A 24,843-nucleotide genomic window follows, 5' to 3' on the forward strand; every position below is an offset into this window, starting at 1 on the left:
CTCATACCCAACAACATCCGTTTCAGGATAATTTGTTGAAGGCTAACCTGTTTAATAGTAGGAATGTACCGACTGCCATAACAGCCATTAATATCTAAGCCATTAATGTTAAAATCACCCATGCAGACAAGTTCTTCAGATGTTGGAGCAAGGGAAGACAGAAATGAGCGAGAAAGCCAAAGCCATTGTGAGGCCGGTAAACAACGCCAATAACATTGACAAGTTTAAACCTCCGAACATCAAATTTCAGAGTCGACCTGATGTAGAAACCGACTCCACCACCGCCACCCGCGTTGGAGTGATTATGAAAGCGAAATCGACTAGCAAAAAGGCATCGATTGCCGTTGACAGAATATCTCGAAACGTCTACATCCGTGTAAATCCAAGTTTCAGTGATAGCAAATATATCGAAGTCTCCATCAATAATCTGATCCCTAAAAGCAGGAAAATGAGCAAAAAAACTTGATTGAAAAAAAAATTGATTATACTGTAATTGAAGAACTTTCTCTTTGTTCAGAGCTTGCCGCTCTCCCTGGAAACTATAGAATACTGGCTTCTTTTTGCTATTGTATCCATCCCTTTCCATATTATTTCTTGCACCCTGTCTACAGGCTGGCCCGCAACGATTGTACAATACTGCATCAGCGTATTCTCTGATCGAAAACAGACAAGAAAAGTCTAATAAACATAGGTCCGAAAATGGACCAATTTCGAGATATTCAAAGTTTTAGTTTCATAAGCTGACCTATTGTAAACATCATTAATTCTAACGATTTAGATGCAGTAATTATATGATTACCATGGTTACGATGGTTAAGATAAAGTTTAATAAATAATAAGATAATATTAAGTTAATTAATACAGTTCATTAATAATTTAACAAAACAAGTAACAAAGATTGTCGAAGAAAATCGTTCAACCAGCATAAAAACAACGAATATTTAACAAATTGGTAAAGATTCAAGTCATAATTAACATTCAATATGCGCACCATTTACTTCTAAACACAAACGGATACGTTTTCTAAATGAACTTCTAATGCGTTCAAAGATACCAGGAATTTGTTTAACTGTGTCAAATGCGTTACTAATTTTATTCTTCAAATCCTGCACATTTTGAACGTCTTCAGAATAAACAATTTGTTTTAAATGTCACCAAAAATCTAACGGATTTAAATCTGGTGAACGATGTGGCCACGGGACAGGACCTCCTCGGCCAATCCACTTATTACCAAATCTGTTATTTAAGGATGCTCGAGTAGCGCGTGCATAATGTGCTGGTGCTCCATCGTGCATAAAGTAGCAATCTTCTAGAATTTGTTGAGGTAATTCATCAAATGCCTCTGTAAGGTCATTTTGTAAAAAATGTATGTAGCCATCGGCTGTCAATCTCTTTGGAAGAAAAAATGGACCTAATAACTGATCACCTATAACTCCAGCCCATACATTAACACTGAATCGCCACTGATGATGAGTTTCTAGTATTGCATGGGGTTTTTCATCGCTCCAAACATGCGCATTATGAATATTAAAAATTCCACTTTGAGTAAATGTTGCTTCATCCGTAAATACAATGTTTATGGGAAAGTCGACGTTTACTACCTCTTCCTGTATGGCCCACCTACAAAAAATCTCTTTTTTCGCCATCATTTTCTGTTAGAGCTTGAACGGTGTTGTAATGATAAGGATAAAGCAACTGCTCCCTTAAAATGCGGTGAACGGTTGTTTCGTTAATGTTTTCTTGTGCAGAAATTCTTCTAATGCTGGTTGAGGTATTTTCATCGACTCTTCTCAAAACTGCTTCTTCTAATTCCACCGGCCTTGTGTAATGTCTCTCCGTGGAATGGCTGTGGGTTACGCTTCCCGTTTCTTTTAATCTGAGAAATAGTCTGCTAAAGGTGTGACTATTAGGCAATCGTCTGTTCGGGAACCTTTGCGCGTAATGACGAGCTGCTAACGACGCATTTCCATCAGCTAGTCCGTAACAATACACCATATCCGCCATCTCTTCCTTGGAGTAATTACTAGGAGCCATACTTAATAGTTTTATTAAATTAAATAGTAAAATAATAATTTCGTGAAGTATTATTATTTTTTTTTGATTAGACAACTTATCGTAATCATAGTAACGACTTAATTATTATAAAAACAAATTTAAATTCATGATGTTAACAATATCAACTTATGAAACTAAATCTTTGAATATCTCGAAAATGGTCCATTTTCGGACCTATGTTTATTAGGCTTTTTTGTTTATTTTTGATCATAGAATACGCTGATGCAGTTTTGTACAATCGTTGCGGGACACCCTGTATAAAGCATCGTAGTGGCCCATGTTGCATTCATAGGTTCATTTCTTTCTTCTATTTGCTCTCTTTGTAGTTGTTTTTCTTGATGTTTTTCTGTGTTCTACCATACACAGAATTATTTGTATTAACCATATTTTTTTGACTTCTATTTGTTCTATTTCGTCTTTCCATAAATAAAAATGTAATACATAAACAAATGATTTTTTTTCTTCTCTTTCAAAGAAATTCTTACATTTTTATTTCTAACGATTTACTTTCATCTTACACATGTCGATCTGAAAAGTTTATCAGAATTATATGACGATATTCAGAAATATCATCATATAAACAAAATCGACAATATACTCAGTGTTGCACAATGAAATATTTTGAACAAGTCAATTATAACTTTGAGAAAAATTTTGTACAGATAAATAAAAATATATAGACTCAGATGATTCATTTAAATTAAATTTTATTTTATTTTTTTGATATGTTTTGGCAACCTTGTCCTCGCTACATCTAATCCCAATAAAGAAAATATGAAATGAACGATAACAAAATTATTAAGTATTTAATTTTTTGATTTGTTTTCTTTAAAACTTATTATTAAACGTACTTAAAATAATGACAAATTAATGTAATTAATTATTAAAATCGATGATAAAATTCCATGTTAACTGATCTTAAGTACATACGCGTAAACGCGTAATCTTTTTAAATAATCATCAAAGACAAGGTTGGTAAAGAACCTTGTTGTATTGAATAGAAATATATATAAATTTCGAAGATTATCACTTCATTTGAGTGATTATCTTGGGTATTTTAAAAGAAATCTCTTTAAATCTTGATCTATTTATATTTTGCTGATACAGATTTGCTTTATAAGGCCGCTAAATCAGAATTTTCGAATACTTCACTGGAAAGATGAAGCTTTTCGTTGTTTTTGCGACATTGTTGGCTTGCGCCCTCGGTAAACATTTTTTAATTATTTCAAAGTATCAATTATTACTAATTTATTTTTAATTTTAGCTGGACCTATGGTCCGCGTGGACCCAAACCTTGATTGGCGCATCGTTGGAGGTTCTAACGCTGCATCTGGTCAATTTCCTTTCATGGTCTCCCAAAGAAGTGGTTCGACCACCAGTCATATGTGTGGTGGTACTATTATTAACAATAGGTGGATCTTGTCTGCTGCACATTGTCTTACCGGGTAAATTATTAAATAGTAAAAAATTAAATAGGTTTTAATTTCTTTTTTATTTTATAGTTCCGGAGCTATTACTTTCGTAGCTGGTTCTCATTTGATTTTAACTGGAGGTGTTCGTTTTGCGGTTTCCAGACGTCTTATTCACGCCAATTACAACCCAACTTTAATCTCCAACGATGTTGGTGTAGTTCAATTAGCCAGCGCCATATCTTTTGGTAACCTTATCCAACCAATTGCTTTGGAAAGTGGCAATGTTGGAGCTGTTGCCGCTACCGTAGTCGGTTGGGGAAGAATCCAAACTGGAGGAGCTATTCCTAATAATCTCCAATGGTTGAATTTGAACTCCATCACTGTCGCTGATTGTCAAAATAGACATAGTCACCCCGTATTCGCTAACAACATTTGCTCGCTCGCTCCCAACGGTCAAGGTATTTGCCAAGGTGATTCTGGTGGCCCACTTCTTCGTCGTGGAACTAATATTCAACTTGGTATTGCATCATGGGTTATTCCATGTGCTCGTGGATGGCCAGATGTATTCGCTAGAGTTTCCTCCTTCTTACCTTGGATTAATAACGCTATTACCTCTTAAATTCTTTAATTCTGTGACATTTCATGATTCTTAATAAATAATTAAAAAAAATTGAGTATTGTTTTAATAAGTTTTATCTTTCGCTTATAAGAAAAATTTACTTTAATCATTTACTTTGGTCATCATTACGTTAGTCTTTCAGTTATTTATTTATTTAATTAGTTGTTTAGTTAATTATTTCTGAACATTGTGCTAGCTTCAGATAGGTAACAGCAATATTCTCAGATGAAAAGAACATACAGATTTATAAACCATCGGCACAAGTTAATAGTATAGTACCTTGATAAGATTCTGATGAATTTCTTACTTCAACGAACGCCCGTGGACATTTCAACAAGACTCAGGCCCCACAAGAATCTTAACAGTCTCGGCTGTTAAGAAACAAACTTTGATTTTACGTTATTATTTGTTCATATTTGATCAAAATTTATGAACAATTTCATGTCTCCATGTCCAACCGTCCTATCGGGTTGTTGTTATACCTTGGTTGTAGAGAAGAGAGAGAAAATATCTTTATTAAGCTATCGACCCTTTTCGGGTCTTTCCGCTTACAATATTCATAGAATTACAATACATTTATATTTTTATTTTTTTTTTTTTTTTTTTTTTATTTTTTTTATATTTGTGCATTTATGTTGAGGTGTTCGTACAATGATTTTGGTCTTCCTTCGTTTGTTCGGGTCTTGCACATCATATCCAGGGTGTCTAACTTGGCATTTTTTGAAAATTTTTCTTTCAGAAGTTTATGCCTTTCTGAAATTGGTTTTACTTTTGTTTTAGCGTATAAATCTTCATTATTTATGTTGTGCAGTGGGTTGCTCGGGTGTCTAATTTTTGTCAGAATTCTTAAGCACTTTCTTTCTGCTTTACTGATTATTTCTTTTGTTGACTTCGGAGAACATATAGTCGTGAGATGTCCGTAGTCGAGGAGTGGTCTGCAAATACTTTTGTAAATCTGTGTCGCTGATTTTACCGAGATACCCCTGTCTTTGTAAGTCAATGACCTAAAATGTTTTGCTCGTCTTGTTACCTCAGTTTGTATTTTTTTGTAGTGAGCTTTGAATTTTAATTTGTTGTCCAAGGTTATGCCCAAATATTTTACCAACTTTGTAGGTTTTGTAGTTGATGTGCCTGTCGTGATGTGAGGGGATTGATTGGTGATTCTGGAGTGTGGAATCAATAGTTGGAATTTGTCCGGATTGGGGGTGACTCTCCATTTGTGGAACCATGTTGATATGTTATTGTATAGCGTCTGTAGTGATTCTGTTGCTATTTGAAGGTTTTTTCCATGTGTTATTAGGGTGGTATCGTCTGCATATTGAAGTATGTAGCTATCCGGATCAATATTGTTGGCGTTTGGCTGGGTTGGAGGGTATATATCATAGCAGAAGATGTTGTATAAGGTAGGTGAGATTGGGGATCCTTGAGGTACTCCTTGGGAAAGGGAGAAAGGGAAGGATGAAGCATTATTCAGTTTGATGCTCAGTATCCTGTCGCGAAGATATGCATCTATAATTTTCATGTAGGGTGTAGGTATTCCTAATTTATCCATCTTGTATAGAAGTCCCTGGTGCCAGACTGTGTCAAAGGCTTTGTTTATGTCCAGAAATAAGATCGCGGTTTTTCGATGATGGACGTTCATTACTTGTATGTTATTTGTGAGAATAATGAGTGGGTGAATTGTTGATTGTTTACGTTTGAAGCCGAATTGGTATATAGGGATTTTGTCGTTAATAAAGTGAAGAATTCTGGAATTAAGGATACTTTCGTAAATTTTTCCAATTACTGATAGTAGGGTGATAGGGCGGTAGCTTTGTGGAAGAGAGTGGTTTGCGCCAGGTTTGGGGATTGTAATAATTGTAGCTTTTTTCCATGTTGATGGGAATATGAGGTTTTGCATGCAGAAATTGAAAATTTTTCGGATTGAGTTATGTACTTCTAGATTTAGTTGTCTCAGTAATTTTTTTGTTATTAAATCCAAGCCGGGGCATGAACTTTTGCCTTTTAATAGATGTTCGTCATATTCTTCTTGAGTTATTTCTGGTGTTTCATCATGCGCGTGAGTTGGAGTATTTACAAATCTTGTGTACCATTCGTTAATATATTCTTGGTGATGATTGTCATAATCGTGGTTTGGTTTGGGGGTGAATGCACTTTGAAAGTGTTGGGCAAGAATATCGCATTTTTGTTGATCGGTTCTATATTCTATATTGTTGTACGTTATTGTCGGAATGTCGCCGCTCTTCTTGTATTTTGTAACTTTTTTGATTTTCTGCCAATATGTTCTGCCGCGATCTGTTTCTATTTCTCTGCATGTTACTAACCAACGATCCAGTTGGTATTTTTGGATTAATTTTTGTATTCTTTTGTTTTCTATGTTTAATTCATTTTTCAATATTCTGTTGTTTGTTCTTTTGTATTCTCTGTATACTCGTCTTTTGTTATGAATTATTTCGAGAATGTAGTTGGGGAGTGTATATATATATGGAGTGTACCTCGTTTTCGGTGAGTGACGTATTATCGCTTGTGTAAGGGAGTTGTGAAAGTCTTGTATGAAGTTCTCGTTCAATGCTGTTGTTCTGGATTCGTTGATAAAGATTGTCATGTCTTCGTTTACTTTTTGTGCGTTGGTTCTAGTTAGGTTATATTTTAACATTTCAGCCTGGGTTGGTGGGGTTTGATTTGTGAAGATTTTGAATGTTATCGCCAAGTGGTCGGAGCATAGATCACCAGTAAGACTAATGTCTTTTACAATTTCTGTAATATTTTCAGTGTGGATTAATATATCCGGGGTTGTGTCGTTGTTTGCCGGCATCAGGAATGTAGGGTCTGTATGTCTTTTTTTGAAATAAGAGTTGTCTAGGAACGATTGCAATTGTTTGCGTTTAGATGGGTTAAGGTTGAAATCACCTATTATTATGACATATTTATATTGTGCTGCTTTAGAGAAAATGTTTTTTTCGAGAGGCTGATGTGGGTGGATGTACACAAGAAAGATGTGGATTTGTTCTTTATCGAAAGGGATGGTGAAGTGGAGGCATTCATTGAGAGGTCTGTTAATAGATGGTGGGTTTGCTTTACCTAGAGGTATTGTTGGTTTTAGCAATATGAGGGACCCGCCTCTTGTCTTATTGGTTATGTAACCTTGCTTTTGAATTACTTGCCAGTCTCTGTATTTAATATGTTGATCTGTCTTTGTTTTAGTTTCTACAAATAGCATCATGTCTATGTCATTTTTTTGTATATAGTTGTAAATTAGGGATTTCTTATTGTTAAAGCTGTTAATGTTTGCATAAATGACGTTTATACATTCTTTGGGAACTGAGTCGTTGTTAATTTCCTCTCTGTTAGTCTCAGGTTCTGGTAGTTGCTATATGTAGCCGGGTTCTCTTGGTTCTGTATCTGCTATCTCCATCGTATTTTGAATATCGCAGATTGATTCGGTTGTGAGGACGACATGTGAATTACTGTCTTCCAACTCTGGAGATGTTAAGCTGATGTTGCTCTGTTGTCCGTGAGAGGGAATTGTTGCTGGTGGTGCGTCATTATCTAGGCGATCCAGCATTACTATATAAGCACGGTTGCCAGATATATTGACAAAGGTATCTATTTGGAATTGGTCTGCGAAACGAGCTCTTAGTTTTTGTATTAATTCATTTCTGTTCTGATTTTCTGGTTTATTTAATTCGTATATGTATGTGTCAATTATGTAGTCGTGCATCGACATCGGTTTATGAATTCTTGAAGTTTTGACTACTTGTTCATTGATTTCCTCGGTTTTTTTGTTAGCGGATTTTACTTGAATTGTGGGCAGTCCTTCAATGGGTTTAAGGGGGCGCTTTTTGCATTTAAAAGACCATGCCTGGTGTCCTATTTCCCCGCAAGCTAGACAAGATATGGGAAGGTCTGTAGTGCAGTTGTGGGTTTTGTGGTTTTCTTTGCATTTACCACATCGCTGTGTCTCATTGCAAGCATCTGTCGTGTGTGCAAAACTTGTACATTTCCCGCAAGGGATGGGAGCAGGTGGTGGTGCATTGCTTTCGATTGTTTTGTAATGTTTATGTCTATAGTATAATCCTTCTTGTACAAGTTTTTGAAAAGCGTTGACTTCACCTGTAATAATTCTTATTTTTCGTGTTGGATTGTTGGTAGCGCGTGATATTATTCGTTTACAGTATCGATGAAAGATAAGCTTATCATTGAGGAAGTTGCTAATATCTTCATCTACAATATCTAGTTCCACATCGCATATGATTACGGAAAATGAGTTGGATTTGTTATTTAATGTATTTTTCATTGTTGGTCTAGGTTTACTTTCTATGAAATCTCCGATAATTTGTTTTTCTTTTAATATGTTTAGTAATTTATATATTGTGTTTTTGTTTTCTTTAGATTTAATTAGAAAACCTTGTTTAGTGTCGCTGATTATGTCATTATGAACTACATTGTTTGCAAATTGAATTTCGCTCCAGTGGAGAGACAGTTGACTTCTTGTTAATGTTTTTGATTTGGGTGTAATTTCAAAAATCGTAGTGAGTTCTTTGTTTAGCTGTTTCATTTTGTCATTAAACGCGTACGTAATATGTTTATTTGTATTTTGGTTTATTTTTTTGTGTTATTTGTTGAATTATTACCTTGTTTTGTAAAATCCAGTTTTTGTGGTTTTTTGAATAACCCGCTTTGCCTTTGTGTTGACGTCCCTGGATCGCCATGTGGCAGATTCTTCGGTGGTGTTTTTTTAAGATCTGGTCTCTTAGTTTGTGACGATGTAGTTCCGCGTTTGGGTCGTCCACGTTTCCGTCCTCTAGTCACGGAAGAAAATGACCCCTCCGTGTCACTCATTACGTAAGTAATTTAAATATTTAACTTCTAAAACTTTAAACTTTTTAGTAAAACACGTCCGTATTGGGCAAAGCCACTAACCGGTCTGCCTTGGTTGTATTAATGCAATTTTTGCTATTTTCCGAATCAGATTACGTTTGAATATATTGGTACATTTTCTGTATTCACACTTTTCAATTGGTATACATTTTTAAAGTATTAACAGCAGCAAACAATAATATAAAAATCACATGCACCACAAGTATAATATTACAATATGCTAATGTAACAAACACAACTGTGTGACTACAAATGGAACGTGTTTAAGATGCAGAGAGTAATTGATGAAATAAATATACTTTTGTAAGATAGTTTTAGCCGGACGAATGCGCCCATAGCAAAACCATATACATTTTGAGGTATATAACTTTACATTTAATTTGGATTTTGAATACAATTAGAAATAAACATGAAGATAATTCAAAAGAATATAATAATATGCTTATTTAATTATGGGAAACTATTAAAAGTGAAGTTCCACTATTGCTATATGTAAGCTCTGCACTGGTTTCTGCAGTTCTTCGTAAATATGTTCCTTGTTATTTCCGTTTATTCTTTGTATTGTATATACAGGCTGGTCCATTTAACGTGAGACAAGCGATTATCTCGAGAACGGTTCATTTTACATAAAAATGGAAGTTGTTCTGTGCAAAGGGAGAAACCATATGACGATAACATTTTTTGACTTTGACCTTATTTTCAAGGTTATATGAAGGTCACTGAAGATCACGAGCGATTCTTTAAATGGCACCCTATATACAGGCTGTCCCGTTAAGCGTACGGAGCGGCTGTATCTCAATGACGGTAAGGACTAGAGGTTTGGGAAAAAAATCCTTATAAGCAAAGTGGGCAAGAGAAATAGCTGGAAATTATTTTGAAGTTCGTAATTCGACCGCTAGGGGGCGTAACTGCCATAGAGAAACATAAAATTCCCGCTATCTCAGAAAGTTAGACGATGAGCTATAACTTGGACAACATCATTTAGTAGCTTGGATAATACCGCATCGCTTTTGTTTTGCAATATTTTTCATATCTGTCATAATAAGGGAGGGGGAGGGCCAATGCCTTTTCAAATGTTTACATTTTAATATCTCCTGGACCATTCAACCGATTTGAATATTTTTGGTCTTGTTTGAAAGAGCATTTCATGCTCTTTTAAAAGATATTTTCAGAAAGACCGCTTGGTTTAAAACAAATAAGCTAGAGGGCGTTATCTGCAGCGGTTACATATTTTTATGATTTTTGGAAAAAAGTTGATTGGAACGGTATTATTTACTTCACAGACCATTAATCACCATAAAATTTGCTAAATACTAGTGAAAACCGCATCTCGATATCTCCATCCATTCTCGAATTATAAAAGAAAATGTTAAAAATTCGTATATCCTAATCGGATCAAGTTACCTTAGAAAACAAATAAGAGAGAACAATAATTTTATTATCTAGAACCTTCTAGAACACTTTATCCAAGCTTAGAACTGCTTCAAAACTACTTTTGAGGCGTGTTGAAAAGCCAACGGATCAGTGAAACATCAACAATGATAATAAAACAAAATAAACTAAAACACTTAGAATAACTTAAATTTTTGGCAAAAATAACTCACTAATGTGCTAAATGCCTTTCATAAACCTCGATGCATTTATTTAATCTAGTTTCGACGAAAAAAAAAGCGCTGCTTAAGTCTCGGCCCTAGATACGTTTCTACTGGTATTTAGTGTTTTGTCATATTTTCCCTGGTTATTGGTTTTTTTTGAAAAGTCAGGTCGTTTAGTCTACCCAATAGACAAAGGGGTGAAAGCAATGTGGGTTTTTCTCGAACCAAGAATGCATATTATGCAAGTTTACATCAGCTTGTGGACAGATGCTTCATGCATTCATAGCATTTGTGATAAAAGGTTTGGATTTGCCCAAATCATATTTAAAAGTCAATGGTAATAGTTCAGTCTGTTATCATAATCGGTATAATCGGTAGAGAAAAATGTCTTTCTTTGTCGTAATTGCATTGCACATTTTTGCCATGCAGTTGCATCGTATTCGAAACATTGAAAATAAATCATCATACGCTCTATCATACGCTTCTGCGTTAGTAAATGACATGTTTACAGTTACCATGGTAATGTGATTTGCTTTTCTCGATGATATAACTGAAACCGATTGATGGCACTCGAGTTTTTAACATTTTCTTCTATAACTCGAGAACGGGTGGCGATATCGAGATGCGGTTTTCACTAAAATTTAGCAAATTTTAAGGTGACTAAGGGTCTGTGAAGTAAATAGTATCGTTCCATTTACCTTTTCTTCAAAAATCATAAAAATATGTAATTGCTGCAGATAACGTCCTCTAGCTCATTTGTTTTAAAGCAGACGGTCTTACTGAAAATATCTTTAAAAAGAGCATAAAATACTCTTTCAAACAGCATCGAAAACATTCAAATCGGTTGAATGGTCTAGGAGATATTAAAATGTAAACATATGAAAACGCATTGGCCTCCCCCTCCCTTATTATGACAGATAGGAGAAATATCGCAAAACAAAAGCGATGCGGTATTATCCAAGCTATTAAATGATGTTGTCAAACTTATAGCTCATCGTCTAAGTTTCTGAGATAGCGGCAACTTTATGTTTCTCAATGGCAGTTACGCCCTCTAGCGGTCGAATTACGAACTTCAAAATAATTTCCAGCTATTTCTCTTGGTCACTTTGCTTATAAGGATTTTTTTCCCAAACCTCTTGGCCTTACCGTTCTAGAGATACAGCCGCTCCGTACGCTTAACGGGACACCCTGTATTTTATTGTAAAATCTGAATCTGTGGATAAAACTAAAGTAATTAAAAAAAAATTTTACTGTGTGGTTTTGCCAGTACAACAGCAAATATCTTTTGAAAAAAATTGAAACTTCTTCAGAAACAATTAACTAACGTTTATAATCTAGCAAGAACAAATAAGATTTATGAATTTTTAAACGTTTTCCTACCCTCTTCGATACATTGTCTAGTTCTTAATTCTTAGAATACTATTTAAGAATGCACAACAAAAAAATCCAGAAGAGGTACGTCGGATGACCTGGCTCGCCGAAAATACCTTTGGAAAGAGATCTAAAGGGTTCCGACATTTCTCCGCCTTTGTCAATTTGATAACAGAATAACGCATAAAAAACAAGAGTTCGTGAAATTGCTTATGTTGATATTTTCAGAATAGCGCTTTCAGAGACTTAATTGGTTGAATTGTTTTAAAATGTAACAGGTAAAACTAAATTTGCATAAAAACTGCTTGGCAACAAATTCTGCCATCGTTTTACATTCAGGCAAAGTGTTTAAACTAAGTCATTAATTATAAATTATAAATTATTATAAATTATAAATTTTATACTTTGTTGTTGATTAATAGTATCAACTATTACTATTTACTATTTGAATACAAAAATTATTTAGATTTTGTCTACAAAAGATGTTTCGCCGTCGTACTGGCAAAACCACACGGTAATTTTTCTTTTTTTTTTTAATTATTTTACGTTTATCCATAGATTCAGATTTTGCAATCAAAAACATACGGTGCCATTTAAAAAATGAGTCGTGACCTTCATATAACCTTGAAAATAAGGTCAAGGTCAAAAAATGTTATGGTTCTATAGTTCCCTCTTCGCACATAATAACTTTCATTTGGTTCATTTTTATGAACCAAATGTATGATCATAACAATATTATAACGTTTAACTGTTAAGTGTTTATCATGTTGATTAAGGTTAAAATAACTTTAATTAGATCACTATCGCTTTTTGATTTACATTTACACGCATCGTGTTAATTAAGTTAACATGACGCATATTATTTATTAATAAATCTTTGTTTTAATCAAAGGAGAAACTGTTCATTTCGTTTTCTTTAACTTTTAATTGTTCTCAATGTTTTCTTTAATAAAGTATCAATATTATTAAAATACTAATTATTTATTGAATTACTTTATTTTTCATTTTTACAAAAATCAAAACAAACAGTACCACTACATTCAAAAATTTAAGAACTGATGGCATTGTTGATCCAGGCAATGAAGGATGATACTCTAGCGTAGACATCAGGGAATCCACGTGCGCATGGGATACCCCAGGAAACAATACCGGCTTGGGTGCGAGTGTTACGGAGAACCAATGGGCCACCGGAGTCACCATGGCAAGCTCCTTGTCCGGATGGGGTGGTGGTGCAAAGACTGCTAGCGAAGATTGGGTTGGGGCTGACACGAGATTGGCAAACGGCGTTGGTGATGGTCGATTTGTGCAAGAATTGCAAGTTATTTGGGATGGAACCACCTTGGGACAAACGACCCCAACCGGCGAGGGTGACGGCAACGTTTCCACCAACGGCGGAAGTTGTCAAAGAGACTGGTTGAATAGCAGTGGTGAATCCAATGTTGCTGCCTACTTGGACAACAGCGACATCGTTGGCGATGGTGCTTGGGTTGTAGTTAGCGTGCAAGATACGTCTGCTGACGGAAAATCTGGTGCCTCCAGAAAGGAGTTGGTTAGATCCCGCTACGAAAGTGATGGTTCCAGATCTGCAATGGATTATTTTAAAAACATTCCTAAAAAGAATTTATCAAAATTGGTATACCCAGTAAGACAATGAGCAGCAGAAAGAATCCATCTGTTGTTAAGAATGGAACCACCGCACATGTGACTGGTGGTGGAACCACTCCTTTGGGAAACGATGAAAGGGAATTGACCACCGCTGGCGGTTGAACCACCAACTACTCTCCAGTCATCTTCTGGGTCAATTCTGACCATGGGAGTAGCTGAAACATAAACATTACAATTTCCACATAAAAAAAACTTTAAAAATTATTTATTATCTTACCGGCAATGCACGCCACGAAAGCTGCGAGTACAACGAATACCTTCATCTTGCGATTATTAGAAGAAAGTGATGCAAACCGCAGTTTAACCACGGTTTTTATACCCAAACTTTTCTTTGAAGGATATCCTGAGATCAATCATAACAGAATTAAATATAATTTTTTAACTTATCTAAAAATCTGAACAAGTCTCAAGCGAATCAATTTTATTTTGCGTAAGATAAGCACAAGACAATTTCATCTCATTTCTAATCTCTTCATTGCCAAAAATCGACACCGTACGTATTTTATAACGTTAAATAATTTTAAAATATAATTTTTTCGGATGATAAGGGTTATCTTAAATGACAATCATGACACGTAAAAAATGATTATCTACAACATGCTAATAACATTGATTAATCTAAGTAAAGAAGACGGGACTTTTTTTGCCTACCTATTTATAATTTACAAATAATTTTTAAAGATAACGCTGTGAAGACGAAAATCATTATAGCTTTATTTTTGTTGCTTGTTCCGCTTCGATACCACTTGAACTAAAAATACATCGAGATCTTGTCTTCAACTAAATCTAAAAAAGTAGTCAAGATTAATTATAATAAATAACACGTCTGGTAAAATATTTCCTTAATAAACTTCTGCCCATGTACTTATGTAGATAACGCTAGATTCTCTCCACATATTCCAATATTTATAATGACCTATTTTGAATTAATTTTCTCTCTAACAGATAATATCAAAGACTACTATCTAGAAGCAAAGATACGTATGATGAGATTATTGGTAATGAAGAACTATAAGTAGAATAGGTGAAAATTTACATCCAATCTTGAAAGAAAAAGTTTCTTTAGAATGTGTAGAGAAAGGGCGAACAATCAAACAATCAACGCCGTAAGGATCAAGCCAGCAAGAGGAAACAACTGCAGGCAGCGCAAGATCCATGTATGAACGTGAAAAAATCTGTAATATTATACATAAAGTGCAAAAACGGAAACGTAGCATCTTGGGAATCAGTGAATCAAGATGGAAAAATCATGACCAAGTTCCAATAAAGCCAAATTCTACTTCTCTGGAGATAAAGATAATTATCGCAGACGTGGTGTCCCAATTAGAGTCTCAAAAGAGACTATGGCGTCCGTCATCAATTTTGTCCCTATCTCAAATCGAATAATGCTCCTACAAATACAGACTAACTCAATAAATATTTTACAAATATATGCCCCTCCTGCAGACAAATCCGACGAAAAAATTGAGCTATTCTACAAAGTAATCAAACATATGCTTAAATCATTAAAGACAAGAGATATCACTATAATAGATGTGACAAGTACGTGTGTGGGTTAATACAATTAATGCAACGACTAAACTGAACGACTTGATGGAAAAATACTTGGTGGATAAAAGTGATAACAAGAAACTGACAAGCAAAATAGACAAGGTCTTAGTAAACACGAGATATAAGAATTGTATCAAATCAGTTGCAAATCACTGCAGGTTGACGTAAAAAAAAACTTGAAAACTTTGGAAAATAAGGAAGAATACCAACACTGCAAAAGTGTGAATGAAAAATGTTGCGACATCAAATCAACCTTATTGGAACCCTAGATGGGCATTAACGAAATCTTGCTTTCATGGATAAGAGAAGAAACTTCAAAGGAAAAAATAGTAAGCAGTAAAAGGTACATTAAATAGACTACATATCGGGTAGGCGGACCAACCAACCTTGCACCGCGACCCTAAGGATCTATTGTACCCCGATAGATATCGTTATCAAATTTCACCGTGCAGTCCAATGCTCTTAACGAACATTAATACCTTACTTGGTGAAAGGTCACTCAGATCCTTTGAGGATCCAACGTGACAATTATGATAACGTGATAATTACTTAGACATATGAGTAATGTGTTATACCTGATATACAATAGTGCATTTACAGCAAACTACGCCATTACCTAAGATAGTTTTATAGTTTGGCGTTCATTGTATAACTCAGGTGAAAGTCGTACTTTTTAGTTGGGCAGGTGATATCGCCAATAGATGCCATGAAATAGATAGCTGCTTACTTTGTTGCTCTGATATTGAACACTTAATGATATGGATAATGGATATGTTATAGACTAATGAGGAATCTAAAAAAAGAACAAGAACTTCACCAACGTTTGTGTCAATACTAAATACTGAACTAGTATTTTGTGACTTTTTTAAGTAATTCATGATAATTTCCTCGAAGTTGACCAGTCTTATTTTGATAATGTGGTTATTTAAAACAGATTGTAAGTAAAAAAGTTCCAGCTGAAAAACTGCTTCATTCAAAAGCGACCAAGAGTTTGATCAGACGAATTCGGTTGAAACGGAGCCGCTGCAAAGTGTTTCTAAGCTTTGACTGGATATGGTATTAGTTGCAGTGAATCAGTCGCAACCTACCTCGGCTTAATCATGTAAGCTTCTACATTCTCTGTTTTGAGTTTAGCCAAGATCGCAAAAGAAAACCAGATACTAATACTAATACAACTAATACAAAATTTGGGATATGTTTATATTGGGGTATTATTTTTTTCGAGATTTGACATTCGCATTGCCAGACTTACCGTTTTTCTGAGTCCCTTTGGATTTTTAGATGCTACACACTGTGTTGTAATTTGTATCTTTTTTATACACATTTTTGCTTTTTTTATTTGTATTTAAATTAGTTTTTCGATTTGTCAAGAATCATAGCAATAAGAAGTTTTTGTTTTGTTTTCGTTGTTGTTGACAACAAGCGCGTCACTAATAATAAGATTTTTGTAAGAGCGTCGTTTTGAGTCGTGTCGTACCTTCGTTATAATTAATAAATAATTCGTTACAACAAAAGACAGCAAATCGTTATTCGTTACGAAGAAGTGTTAACCAGCGCTATAACATACGTTATATTATTCAACACCCTGTATTACTTCATTTCTGGAATCTTATTGGTAAAATACATAATACCTACTCAATTAAACGTTCAAAATCGATGGTATACGTTAATTAGGCAAGCTGATTATTAAAGAGTGCAGTTCGTTACTTGCACAACAAAGTCTGCTACAAGCGAAGACATAGAATATCTATTTCTTAACTACGTCAATTTCGTTCCTTCCAGTTTATGTATGTACTTGTTCAGAGGCCATAGAGATAGGTTTCTGATATCAATTAAAAAACATTTTACTGAATATTTATTTATTTATTTATTTATTTCATGTGGGTACAGAAACAGGTCGAACCCAATAATACTGTACCACAAACAACCAATTGTATACAAATAAAATAGAATTACAGTTCACAATAATAATAATAATGAATTAACATTAATAGTACAAAAGGGATTCAAAAGGAAAAAAAAACTAAAACTAAGTTTAGGTGATATAAATATATCATATATCAAATGAATGCTCGAGGCAACACACCAACTGCAGCAAAGAGCAGTTTTTTAAATGCATAGAAAGAATGCTGAAACAGATCTATGTTAACACGATTTGCCGATCTTGCCATTCTCAATAAAGGAGAGTTTTGACAGGCATTGGTTCTAGGAGTAGGTGTCATAAATAGAAAATCAAAGCGAAGTAATCTCGGAGGAACGTGAACACATATAGAACCAACAAGCATTGGAGAATCACACTTGTTGTTCAGAAGTTTGTAAAAATATAATATATCCCCACAAAAGCGACGCTGGTTGAGGGTTAACATACGAAAACAAGTGCAAGTTGATTCGTAATCAATGTATTGAATGGAAAATTTAAAACAAAGGTATTTGAGGAATTTAGATTGAATACGCTCAATTCTAGATTTATACGAGAGATACTGAGGATTCCAAACAACGCTGCAGAAGTTAAGTGTGCTGTAAACATAGGCAAAATAGAGATTTCTAATTGCAGCAATGTTTGAAAAAGCTACCGTTGATCTCATAATAAATCCTAACATACGCCAGGCTTTGGAGACAACAGTATCGATATGTTTATCAAATAATAATTTATAATCAAATGTAACACCCAAATCTCTAATAAATGAGACACGTTGCAACCTCTCACCAGCGACGCTATAATTGTAGTGGATTGTGTTCACCCTCCTAGAGAAGGAAATAACATTACACTTTGATAAGTTTAATGAAAGGCGATTATTTAAGCAAAAAGCATGTAGATTGTTTAAGTCAGATTGCAGTTAGAACAATCAAGAGGTGAGGAGATACGGAGAAAGAGTTTTAAATCGTCAGCATACATTAAACATTGGGCATAATTAACGACGTCAAATATGTCGTTAACATAAATATTAAACAGTAAAGGGCCCAGATGGCTACCCTGTGGAACACCAGAAGGAACCGACACAGGATTAGAGAAAAAACCATTAACCGAAACAATCTGGCATCTCTCCTTCAGATAGGAAGCAAGCCATTGCAAAAGATTTCCCTGAACACCAAACTTCTTTAGTTTGAACAGAAGTAAGTTGTGATCCACCCGGTCGAAAGCTTTACTAAAATCCGTATAAACTGAATCAACCTGACAAGAATCATCCAGATTAGATAAGATATACTGGGTATATTCAAGCAAGTTACTCTCCACCGAGCGACCAGCAAAAAAACCATGTTGTCTAGAATTGATTTTAGACTTAAGGGCAAAGAATAGACGTGCATGAACTACTTTCTCAAACACTTTCCCAAATGCTGGCAAAATAGATATGGGGCGGTAATCGGATATAGCACCACGGTCCCCAGATTTAAAAATGGGAAGAACAAAAGCCCGCTTCCACAATAAAGGAAAGACACCCACTTTCAATGAAGCATTAAATAAAATAGTTAAAGGAAGGGACAGAGAGTGTGAACATTCCTTGATTAAAATTGATGGAATACCATCAGTACCTATACTGTCTGTAACCCTGACGCCCATCAGGGCCTCCTCAACCTCAATTCTGTCAAACTGCATCTGACTCAAAGGAAGGGTATCCATTTCTATACAATCGACATTCTGCTGGATTGGAGCAGGATCCACAAAAACCGAAGAAAAGAAATCAGCAAACAATGAGCATACTCCGACACCATCGCCGACAACAGTTCCATTCCATGACATCGTAGAAGGAATGACATCCGCGCGCTTCTTAGACCTAGTAAAAGCCCAAAACACCTTTGGATCAGATTGCATATTACTTTCAGCTCTTTTAACATACTCCATGTAATTGTGATGGATTAGATACTTTGCACGACTCCTTAGAATTGAAAAAGTGAGGTAGTCAAGTCGGTTTTTAAAACGCTTCCATCTACAGTGCGCCCTCCTTTTCTCTCGAATTACTTTAATGGTACTATATGAAAACCAACTGGGAAAACCCTTGATAGCTTTGCGTTTTAAAGGGACAAATTCGCGAATAGCAGTATTAACATAGTTATAAAAAATTTGAACAGCGTCATTGATATCACGACCAGCGAGCTCTGATTCCCAGTCAATTCCATTAAAGTACTCATTCAATTCAGGAAACCGGGCTTTTCTAAAACAAAAAGCATCACCATGATGTATAGATAATGAACGAGTAAATGAAATTGAGCAGGAAAACTTTAGAGTGGAGTGCGCACTGTCCTCAGGAAGCAATGGATCACTACAAAGAGATAATTGATGTACATCAGCAGAATTCGTAATAACAAGATCAAGTGTGTTTACATAAGAATTTTTATGATAATTTAGTTGGTTAAGTCCGCAAAGGGAAAGAACATCCAGAAATTCACTGGAGCGGGCGCTGACGGATCCGGAAGCAGTGGCGAAACCGGAATCCAAGTCAAGTGACCAGTTTAATTCAGGCAAATTAAAGTCTCCACAAATTATAAAACGATCATTAGGTTTACTTTCGATAATTAAGGTTAATTGATTTAAAAAATTATTTAGGGAAGTAATATCGTGAGGGGGAATATAAACGCAACAAATATGAATCGTCGTGCATCCCGAGCGCAACGTTACACCGACAGCGTCAACACCAGTGAACCAGGCGGACTGAAGATACGCTGCAACTCCAATAAGAACACCCCCACCGCGCAAACTGTTGTCGGCGACGTTCGGGCGATCGCATCTAAAAACATTAAAGGAGGAAGGAAACCCTTCAGAGGAATAAATACCGGGATGTAACCACGTTTCAGTGAGGCACACGACATCAAAATCCGCATTCAAGAGGTTATTATGCAAAGATTGCAGTTTGGTGCGAAGACCCCGAACGTTCTGATAATAAAAAGATAAAGCCATTGTACAAATAATATCATCGAGAAAAAATATACAGTAAAAAAGCAGAAAAATTAAAGTTTATCAACATCGGTGACTTTCCTAATTACTATAGGGCGCGCAGTTTCATTCTTACGGACGTAAACTCTACAATCACGCGTCCAGACAAACTTGTAGCCCTTCTCTCTGGCAACCTTCCTTACATTACTTAACAAAAACTTATTCGCAGGCGTCAGATGTTCGTTGATGAAACAGCGTTCAGAGACACCATCAATAGACAGGCCAGGTGGCGAACCCGGAGGACCAGAACGCTTCTTTAGCTTTGCAGCAGCCAGAAAGTTATCTCTGGTGAGACGACTACAAAACCTGACCACAATACCCTTAGGATTCGTTCCACGATTTTGATTTTGATTTCCAGGACCGTGCGGGACACGATGAGCTGCGTCCACATCCGTTGAAGACACAGGAACCCCAATAAAATCACCCATGGTTTTCAACACCATCAAAAGATCTTCTTTATCTTTTTCCGGAACGCCCTGTAGTTCTAAGTTATTTCTTCGGGAGTACTGTTCCAGGTCACCAACACGACCAGACAAATCATCTACTTGTTTGCGCAGCGACATATTTTCGGCATTCAGCTTATCTATAATCTTCAATTGATCCTGAAAGCGCTTCACAGTCGCCTCAAAATCTGTTACCCGCTGACTACAAAATTGTACCGACTCAACCAATTCATCATATCGTGAAGTCATTCTCTGCATTTCTGTTCGCATTTCTCCAATCATCTCGCAAACAGAGCATATTGGAAAACTTAGCATTTGAAAAAATATTTGAAAAAGACATAAAGACCAATCTTCCATGTCTCACGAGTAAAAGGTATGCTCAAATCAAAATTATTAGGGAATACACAATCATTTACCACCATCATATCAAATCTCAATATCATAAGAATTAGGTCATCCAAGCTTTATATTTGAGAACGAAATGATCACCTTCCAATAACTTTTCTATTGTAGTTCCACAAACATTTTTTCTTTTACAGCTTCATTACAAAAAGAATGTGTTCAAATCGTCAACTAAACACACTGGAGTTGACAATAAACTTAGAGAGATCTTGAAGTTGTGAAATACTTAATGCTGTGTAATTCGATTTATCATTAATCAAACATTTTTGAAAATTAAAAAATCACACCTACTTTATTTATCGGAATAACAAAATAATTGTTACATTAAAATTATGGTTTTTACAATGATCAAATTATACAAAAATATTTGAGAAAAAAAAATTAAGAACTGATGGCGTTGTTGATCCAGGCAATGAAGGATGATACTCTAGCATAGACATCAGGGAATCCACGACCGCATGGGATACCCCAGGAGACAATACCAGCTTGGGTAAAAGTTCCACGGAGAACCAATGGGCCACCAGAGTCACCATGGCAAGCTCCTTGTCCGGATGGGGTGGTGGTGCAAAGACTGGTGGCGAAGATTGGGTTGGGGCTGACACGGGATTGGCAAACGGCGTTGGTGATGGTCGATTTGTGCAAGAATTGCAAGTTATTTGGGATAGAACCACCTTGGGACAAACGACCCCAACCGGCGAGAGTGACGGCAACGTTTCCACCAACAACGGAAGTTGTCAAAGAGACTGGTTGAATAACAGTGGTGAATGCAATGTTGCTGCCTAATTGGACAACAGCGACATCGTTGGCGATGGTGCTTGGGTTGTAGTTAGCGTGCAAGATACGTCTGCTGACGGAAAATCTGGTTCCTCCAGAAAGGAGTTGGTTAGATCCAGCTACGAAAGTAACGGTTCCAGATCTGCAATGAGTTATTTCAAAAACATTTCTAAAGAAAATTTATCAAAATTGTTATACCCAGTAAGACAGTGAGCAGCAGAAAGAATCCATCTGCTGTTAAGAATGGAACCACCGCACATGTGACTGGTGGTGGAACCACTCCTTTGGGAAACGATAAAAGGGAATTGACCACCGCTGGCGGTTGAACCACCTACTACTCTCCAGTCATCTTCTGGGTCAATTCTGACCATGGGAGTAGCTGAAACACAAATATTGCAAGTAATAACATTAAAAATAATGTTATTATAATAATAAATGTTACATAAATACATTAAAAATTGTATATTTTCTTACCGGCAATGCATGCCACGAACGCTGCGAGAACAACGAATAGTTTCATCTTGCTGCTGGTGGGTAACAAAGTGATACTGACAACACATTCAACCAACGCTTTTATACCAATTTTTTCGTTGACAGATATTCTGAGATAATTTATAAAACATTAAAAACAATAGTTATTTCTTAACTTATCTAAAAATCTCAACAATTTCATCTTGTTCTAAATTTCTTAATTACCAAAAAAATCGCAAACCAACGATTTCGCTATTTGAAATCCCTGAAATATCTTAATTTGATCTTTTCGATTGATAAGTGTTATCTTAAGTTAGAACTAATACGTTTCAATGAGTGTCGTCAACTTATATCAATATTATTGATTGATTTAAGTAACGACAACGGTACTTTTTTGGTTACAAATGAAAGATTAAAAACAGTTTTAAAGATTACGATTTTTGGTTGAAATTAGATGTAAAACATTACTAATAATAATTTAAATGTTTCGGAAGATTTTTTTATCTCCAACTTTAACAGAAATATCGGATAATTTCCATTTAGTGCGATGTTCGGAAATTGTTCGCGACAATTGAAAGAAAACGTGAGGACGAGAGATATTTCAAAGAAGGAAGCTTTTAAGCCCCGAGCTACACCCGGGCGCGAGCAGACCGAAACGTAATTTATTCCGGAAACCGGAAAAGACGTAACCGTTACGGCAAGATGAAAATCAAAATAAGGAAAAGACGCGAGAATCGGTAAAACACGCCTTCTTTTTCCCTCAGTGACGATTCTGTAGCACTTACTAAGATTCGAAATCTTCCTTCAATTTTAGGGGATTTCTCTTCCTTTTGCAATAGTTTGCAAAACCCGAAATCTCTTTGTTAAGAATAATATTGATTTGGCTGAAAATACTAAATGATAAATATAAATGTGAATTTTTATTCTATCTAGTGTTGTACGTAAATAATCTGTTATTTTCTATATGAATAGCGTTGGATTACCAAAAACTTGTATTTTCCAGGCAAAGCACTTGTTTCGTTGAATTTCATTTATTTCATATCAGCATGTTAGATCTTGTTTCTGAGTGCATTTTTATTGATTCACTTTTGTATTCCATTCCTTTTTCCTGTTATCTGTGAAATTGTTCATATTTTCTACTTCATATAATCTTCTTACATCTTCGCTTGTTTCTCTATGGTAGAGAGTTTCACAAATAATTTTGCGATATATCTTCATTTCTGCTGTTTACAATATTCGGTTTGTTTATGTGTCGTTTAAGTAGCCTGCAATTTTATTGGCTTTCCTGACATGTTGGAAACTTGATTGCTCAACTCCCAAGTACTTGAATGACATGACCTGTTCTACTACATTCTGATTCACTTCCAGCTTACAGCGCAGCTGTTTCACTGTTGTAATGCATTTAGTTTTTTGAATGGCTATGGACATGTTGAATTTTTTTGTTATGTTGTAGGTTTCTTTGTAGATTGTTTTCGTTTTCCTTACTGCCCCTTTTCCTTACTCTTCCTATACTGCATCATCAGTATTACAGAGGATTATAAATTCCTTTTCCCATTCTACAGCTTCTGCCCATCTCAACATTTTTTATGACTACTCCATTACAATATTGAATAGTAGTGGCCTAAATGAGTTTCCTTGTAGAATTTCAGTATTTACAGGTATTTCTTTAGTGAATTTCTCATCTGTTCATGCTTATATGCTGTTTTTCAAATAAAAGTTTTTGATGATTCTAACAACATTTGTCGGTATTCCGCAAATTTATGACATCCTATAATCTGATCTTATCAAAGGTCTTATATAAATCAATAAAACATAAAAATTACCTTCCTGTGCTACAGCCTTGTTGTTTTTCGGTCAGTGTTTTAATGGAATTAATTTTGGTTGTGGTAACCTTAGTTACTAGTTTGGGCATGATGTTGAATATGTTGTTTTGAATATCTTCTTTTATTTTGTTTTTCAGTTTATCTCAGCAGTTTTGTATATCGTTTTCCCAAGCTACCGAATTTATACTAATTTTCTCGGCTAGCCTTTATTGTCACAGATGTATTGTGGATTAATTCCACAATGTTGATCTTTTCTTCTTCCGGTAAGTTGTCCTTTGATGAATTTCTTGTTACTTGTAAATCTTCCTAAACCTCCTACGTGAGCCAAGTTTTGTGTTCTGGCATCTAGTATTTAGGATGGCAATACATTTCGGTTGGTCAAAATGTATTCATGGATTACTGATCTCTACTATTTTTGATTGTGTCTTGTATGTATGTTTGTGTTTCTAGAACGTGTTATTAATCCTAAAGTTGATGAGTGAGTGTAGGTTCAACATTAATTACCGTTTATCATTGAATTGGTCTCTGTTTGATTTCTGGTACTATTCCCTATTCCTGCATTCAAATCGCCCATTATTATTACTATTTCGTGTGGTATTATCGGGTCTAAAACAGTATGGGTTGTATAAGGCGATATTAATTTTTTGTTGTTCCAGTGTCAGTTTTATTTTCAGGAATCTCTGTATTTGCTTTCGATAAGAATAAACCCACTCCAGCAGGTACCCTCTTTTCCTTATCAACCGCGCTATATACTACTACATAATCTTCATATTCTTTCTGTCCTTTCCCTTTATTTTTATTTTCTGTCCTTTCCCTTTATTTTTATTTTCTGTCTTTAAGATCCTCTATTC

The 24,843-nt window shown here is 35.3% G+C and overlaps 4 protein-coding genes across 4 annotated transcripts in view; 2 read left to right on the forward strand and 2 right to left on the reverse strand.

Moving 5' to 3' along the window:
• The first annotated feature begins 3,162 nt into the window (after window positions 1–3,162).
• On the forward strand, window positions 3,163–4,119 carry LOC111413413 (chymotrypsin-2-like). The gene is made up of 3 exons (XM_023044376.2): window positions 3,163–3,260; window positions 3,320–3,500; window positions 3,558–4,119. Exons 1-3 carry the CDS (start codon window positions 3,215–3,217, stop codon window positions 4,084–4,086), a joined length of 756 nt encoding a protein of 251 aa, XP_022900144.2. The 5' UTR covers window positions 3,163–3,214; the 3' UTR covers window positions 4,087–4,119.
• Window positions 4,120–8,688: 4,569 nt separating this feature from the next.
• The window catches only part of LOC111413378 (chaoptin-like), a 54,306-nt gene continuing 38,151 nt past the window's right edge, over window positions 8,689–24,843 (forward strand). The window contains exon 1 of the mRNA XM_071194505.1: window positions 8,689–8,931. Coding sequence (XP_071050606.1) covers window positions 8,907–8,931 — 25 coding nt within the window. The 5' untranslated portion in view covers window positions 8,689–8,906. The remainder of the gene's footprint in view (window positions 8,932–24,843) is intronic.
• Window positions 12,911–13,933, reverse strand: LOC111413412 (chymotrypsin-2-like). The gene is made up of 3 exons (XM_023044375.2): window positions 13,816–13,933; window positions 13,573–13,753; window positions 12,911–13,516 (listed from the first exon to the last, which is right to left on the reverse strand). The coding sequence occupies exons 1-3, from the start codon at window positions 13,859–13,861 to the stop codon at window positions 12,982–12,984; spliced, it is 762 nt and encodes a 253-aa protein (XP_022900143.1). The 5' UTR covers window positions 13,862–13,933; the 3' UTR covers window positions 12,911–12,981.
• Window positions 21,209–22,235, reverse strand: LOC111413379 (chymotrypsin-2-like). The gene is made up of 3 exons (XM_071194504.1): window positions 22,173–22,235; window positions 21,897–22,077; window positions 21,209–21,840 (listed from the first exon to the last, which is right to left on the reverse strand). Exons 1-3 carry the CDS (start codon window positions 22,216–22,218, stop codon window positions 21,306–21,308), a joined length of 762 nt encoding a protein of 253 aa, XP_071050605.1. The 5' UTR covers window positions 22,219–22,235; the 3' UTR covers window positions 21,209–21,305.

Source organism: Onthophagus taurus, chromosome 2 (genome assembly GCF_036711975.1).
Source record: "Onthophagus taurus isolate NC chromosome 2, IU_Otau_3.0, whole genome shotgun sequence".
NCBI classification, from domain to species: Eukaryota; Metazoa; Arthropoda; class Insecta; order Coleoptera; family Scarabaeidae; genus Onthophagus; species Onthophagus taurus.

Bases quoted from the DNA above. Each gene is read 5' to 3' on its own strand.
- LOC111413412 (XM_023044375.2), bottom strand. From the start codon at position 13,861: ATGAAGGTATTCGTTGTACTCGCAGCTTTCGTGGCGTGCATTGCCG. The intron at 13,754-13,815 runs GTAAGATAATAA...TTTATGTTTCAG, and splicing joins TTTCGTGGCGTGCATTGCCG to CTACTCCCATGGTCAGAATT. The intron at 13,517-13,572 runs GTATACCAATTT...AATCCATTGCAG, and splicing joins GCTGCTCATTGTCTTACTGG to ATCTGGAACCATCACTTTCG.
- LOC111413379 (XM_071194504.1), bottom strand. From the start codon at position 22,218: ATGAAACTATTCGTTGTTCTCGCAGCGTTCGTGGCATGCATTGCCG. The intron at 22,078-22,172 runs GTAAGAAAATAT...TTTGTGTTTCAG, and splicing joins GTTCGTGGCATGCATTGCCG to CTACTCCCATGGTCAGAATT. The intron at 21,841-21,896 runs GTATAACAATTT...AACTCATTGCAG, and splicing joins GCTGCTCACTGTCTTACTGG to ATCTGGAACCGTTACTTTCG.
- LOC111413413 (XM_023044376.2), top strand. From the start codon at position 3,215: ATGAAGCTTTTCGTTGTTTTTGCGACATTGTTGGCTTGCGCCCTCG. The intron at 3,261-3,319 runs GTAAACATTTTT...TTTTAATTTTAG, and splicing joins ATTGTTGGCTTGCGCCCTCG to CTGGACCTATGGTCCGCGTG. The intron at 3,501-3,557 runs GTAAATTATTAA...TTTATTTTATAG, and splicing joins GCTGCACATTGTCTTACCGG to TTCCGGAGCTATTACTTTCG.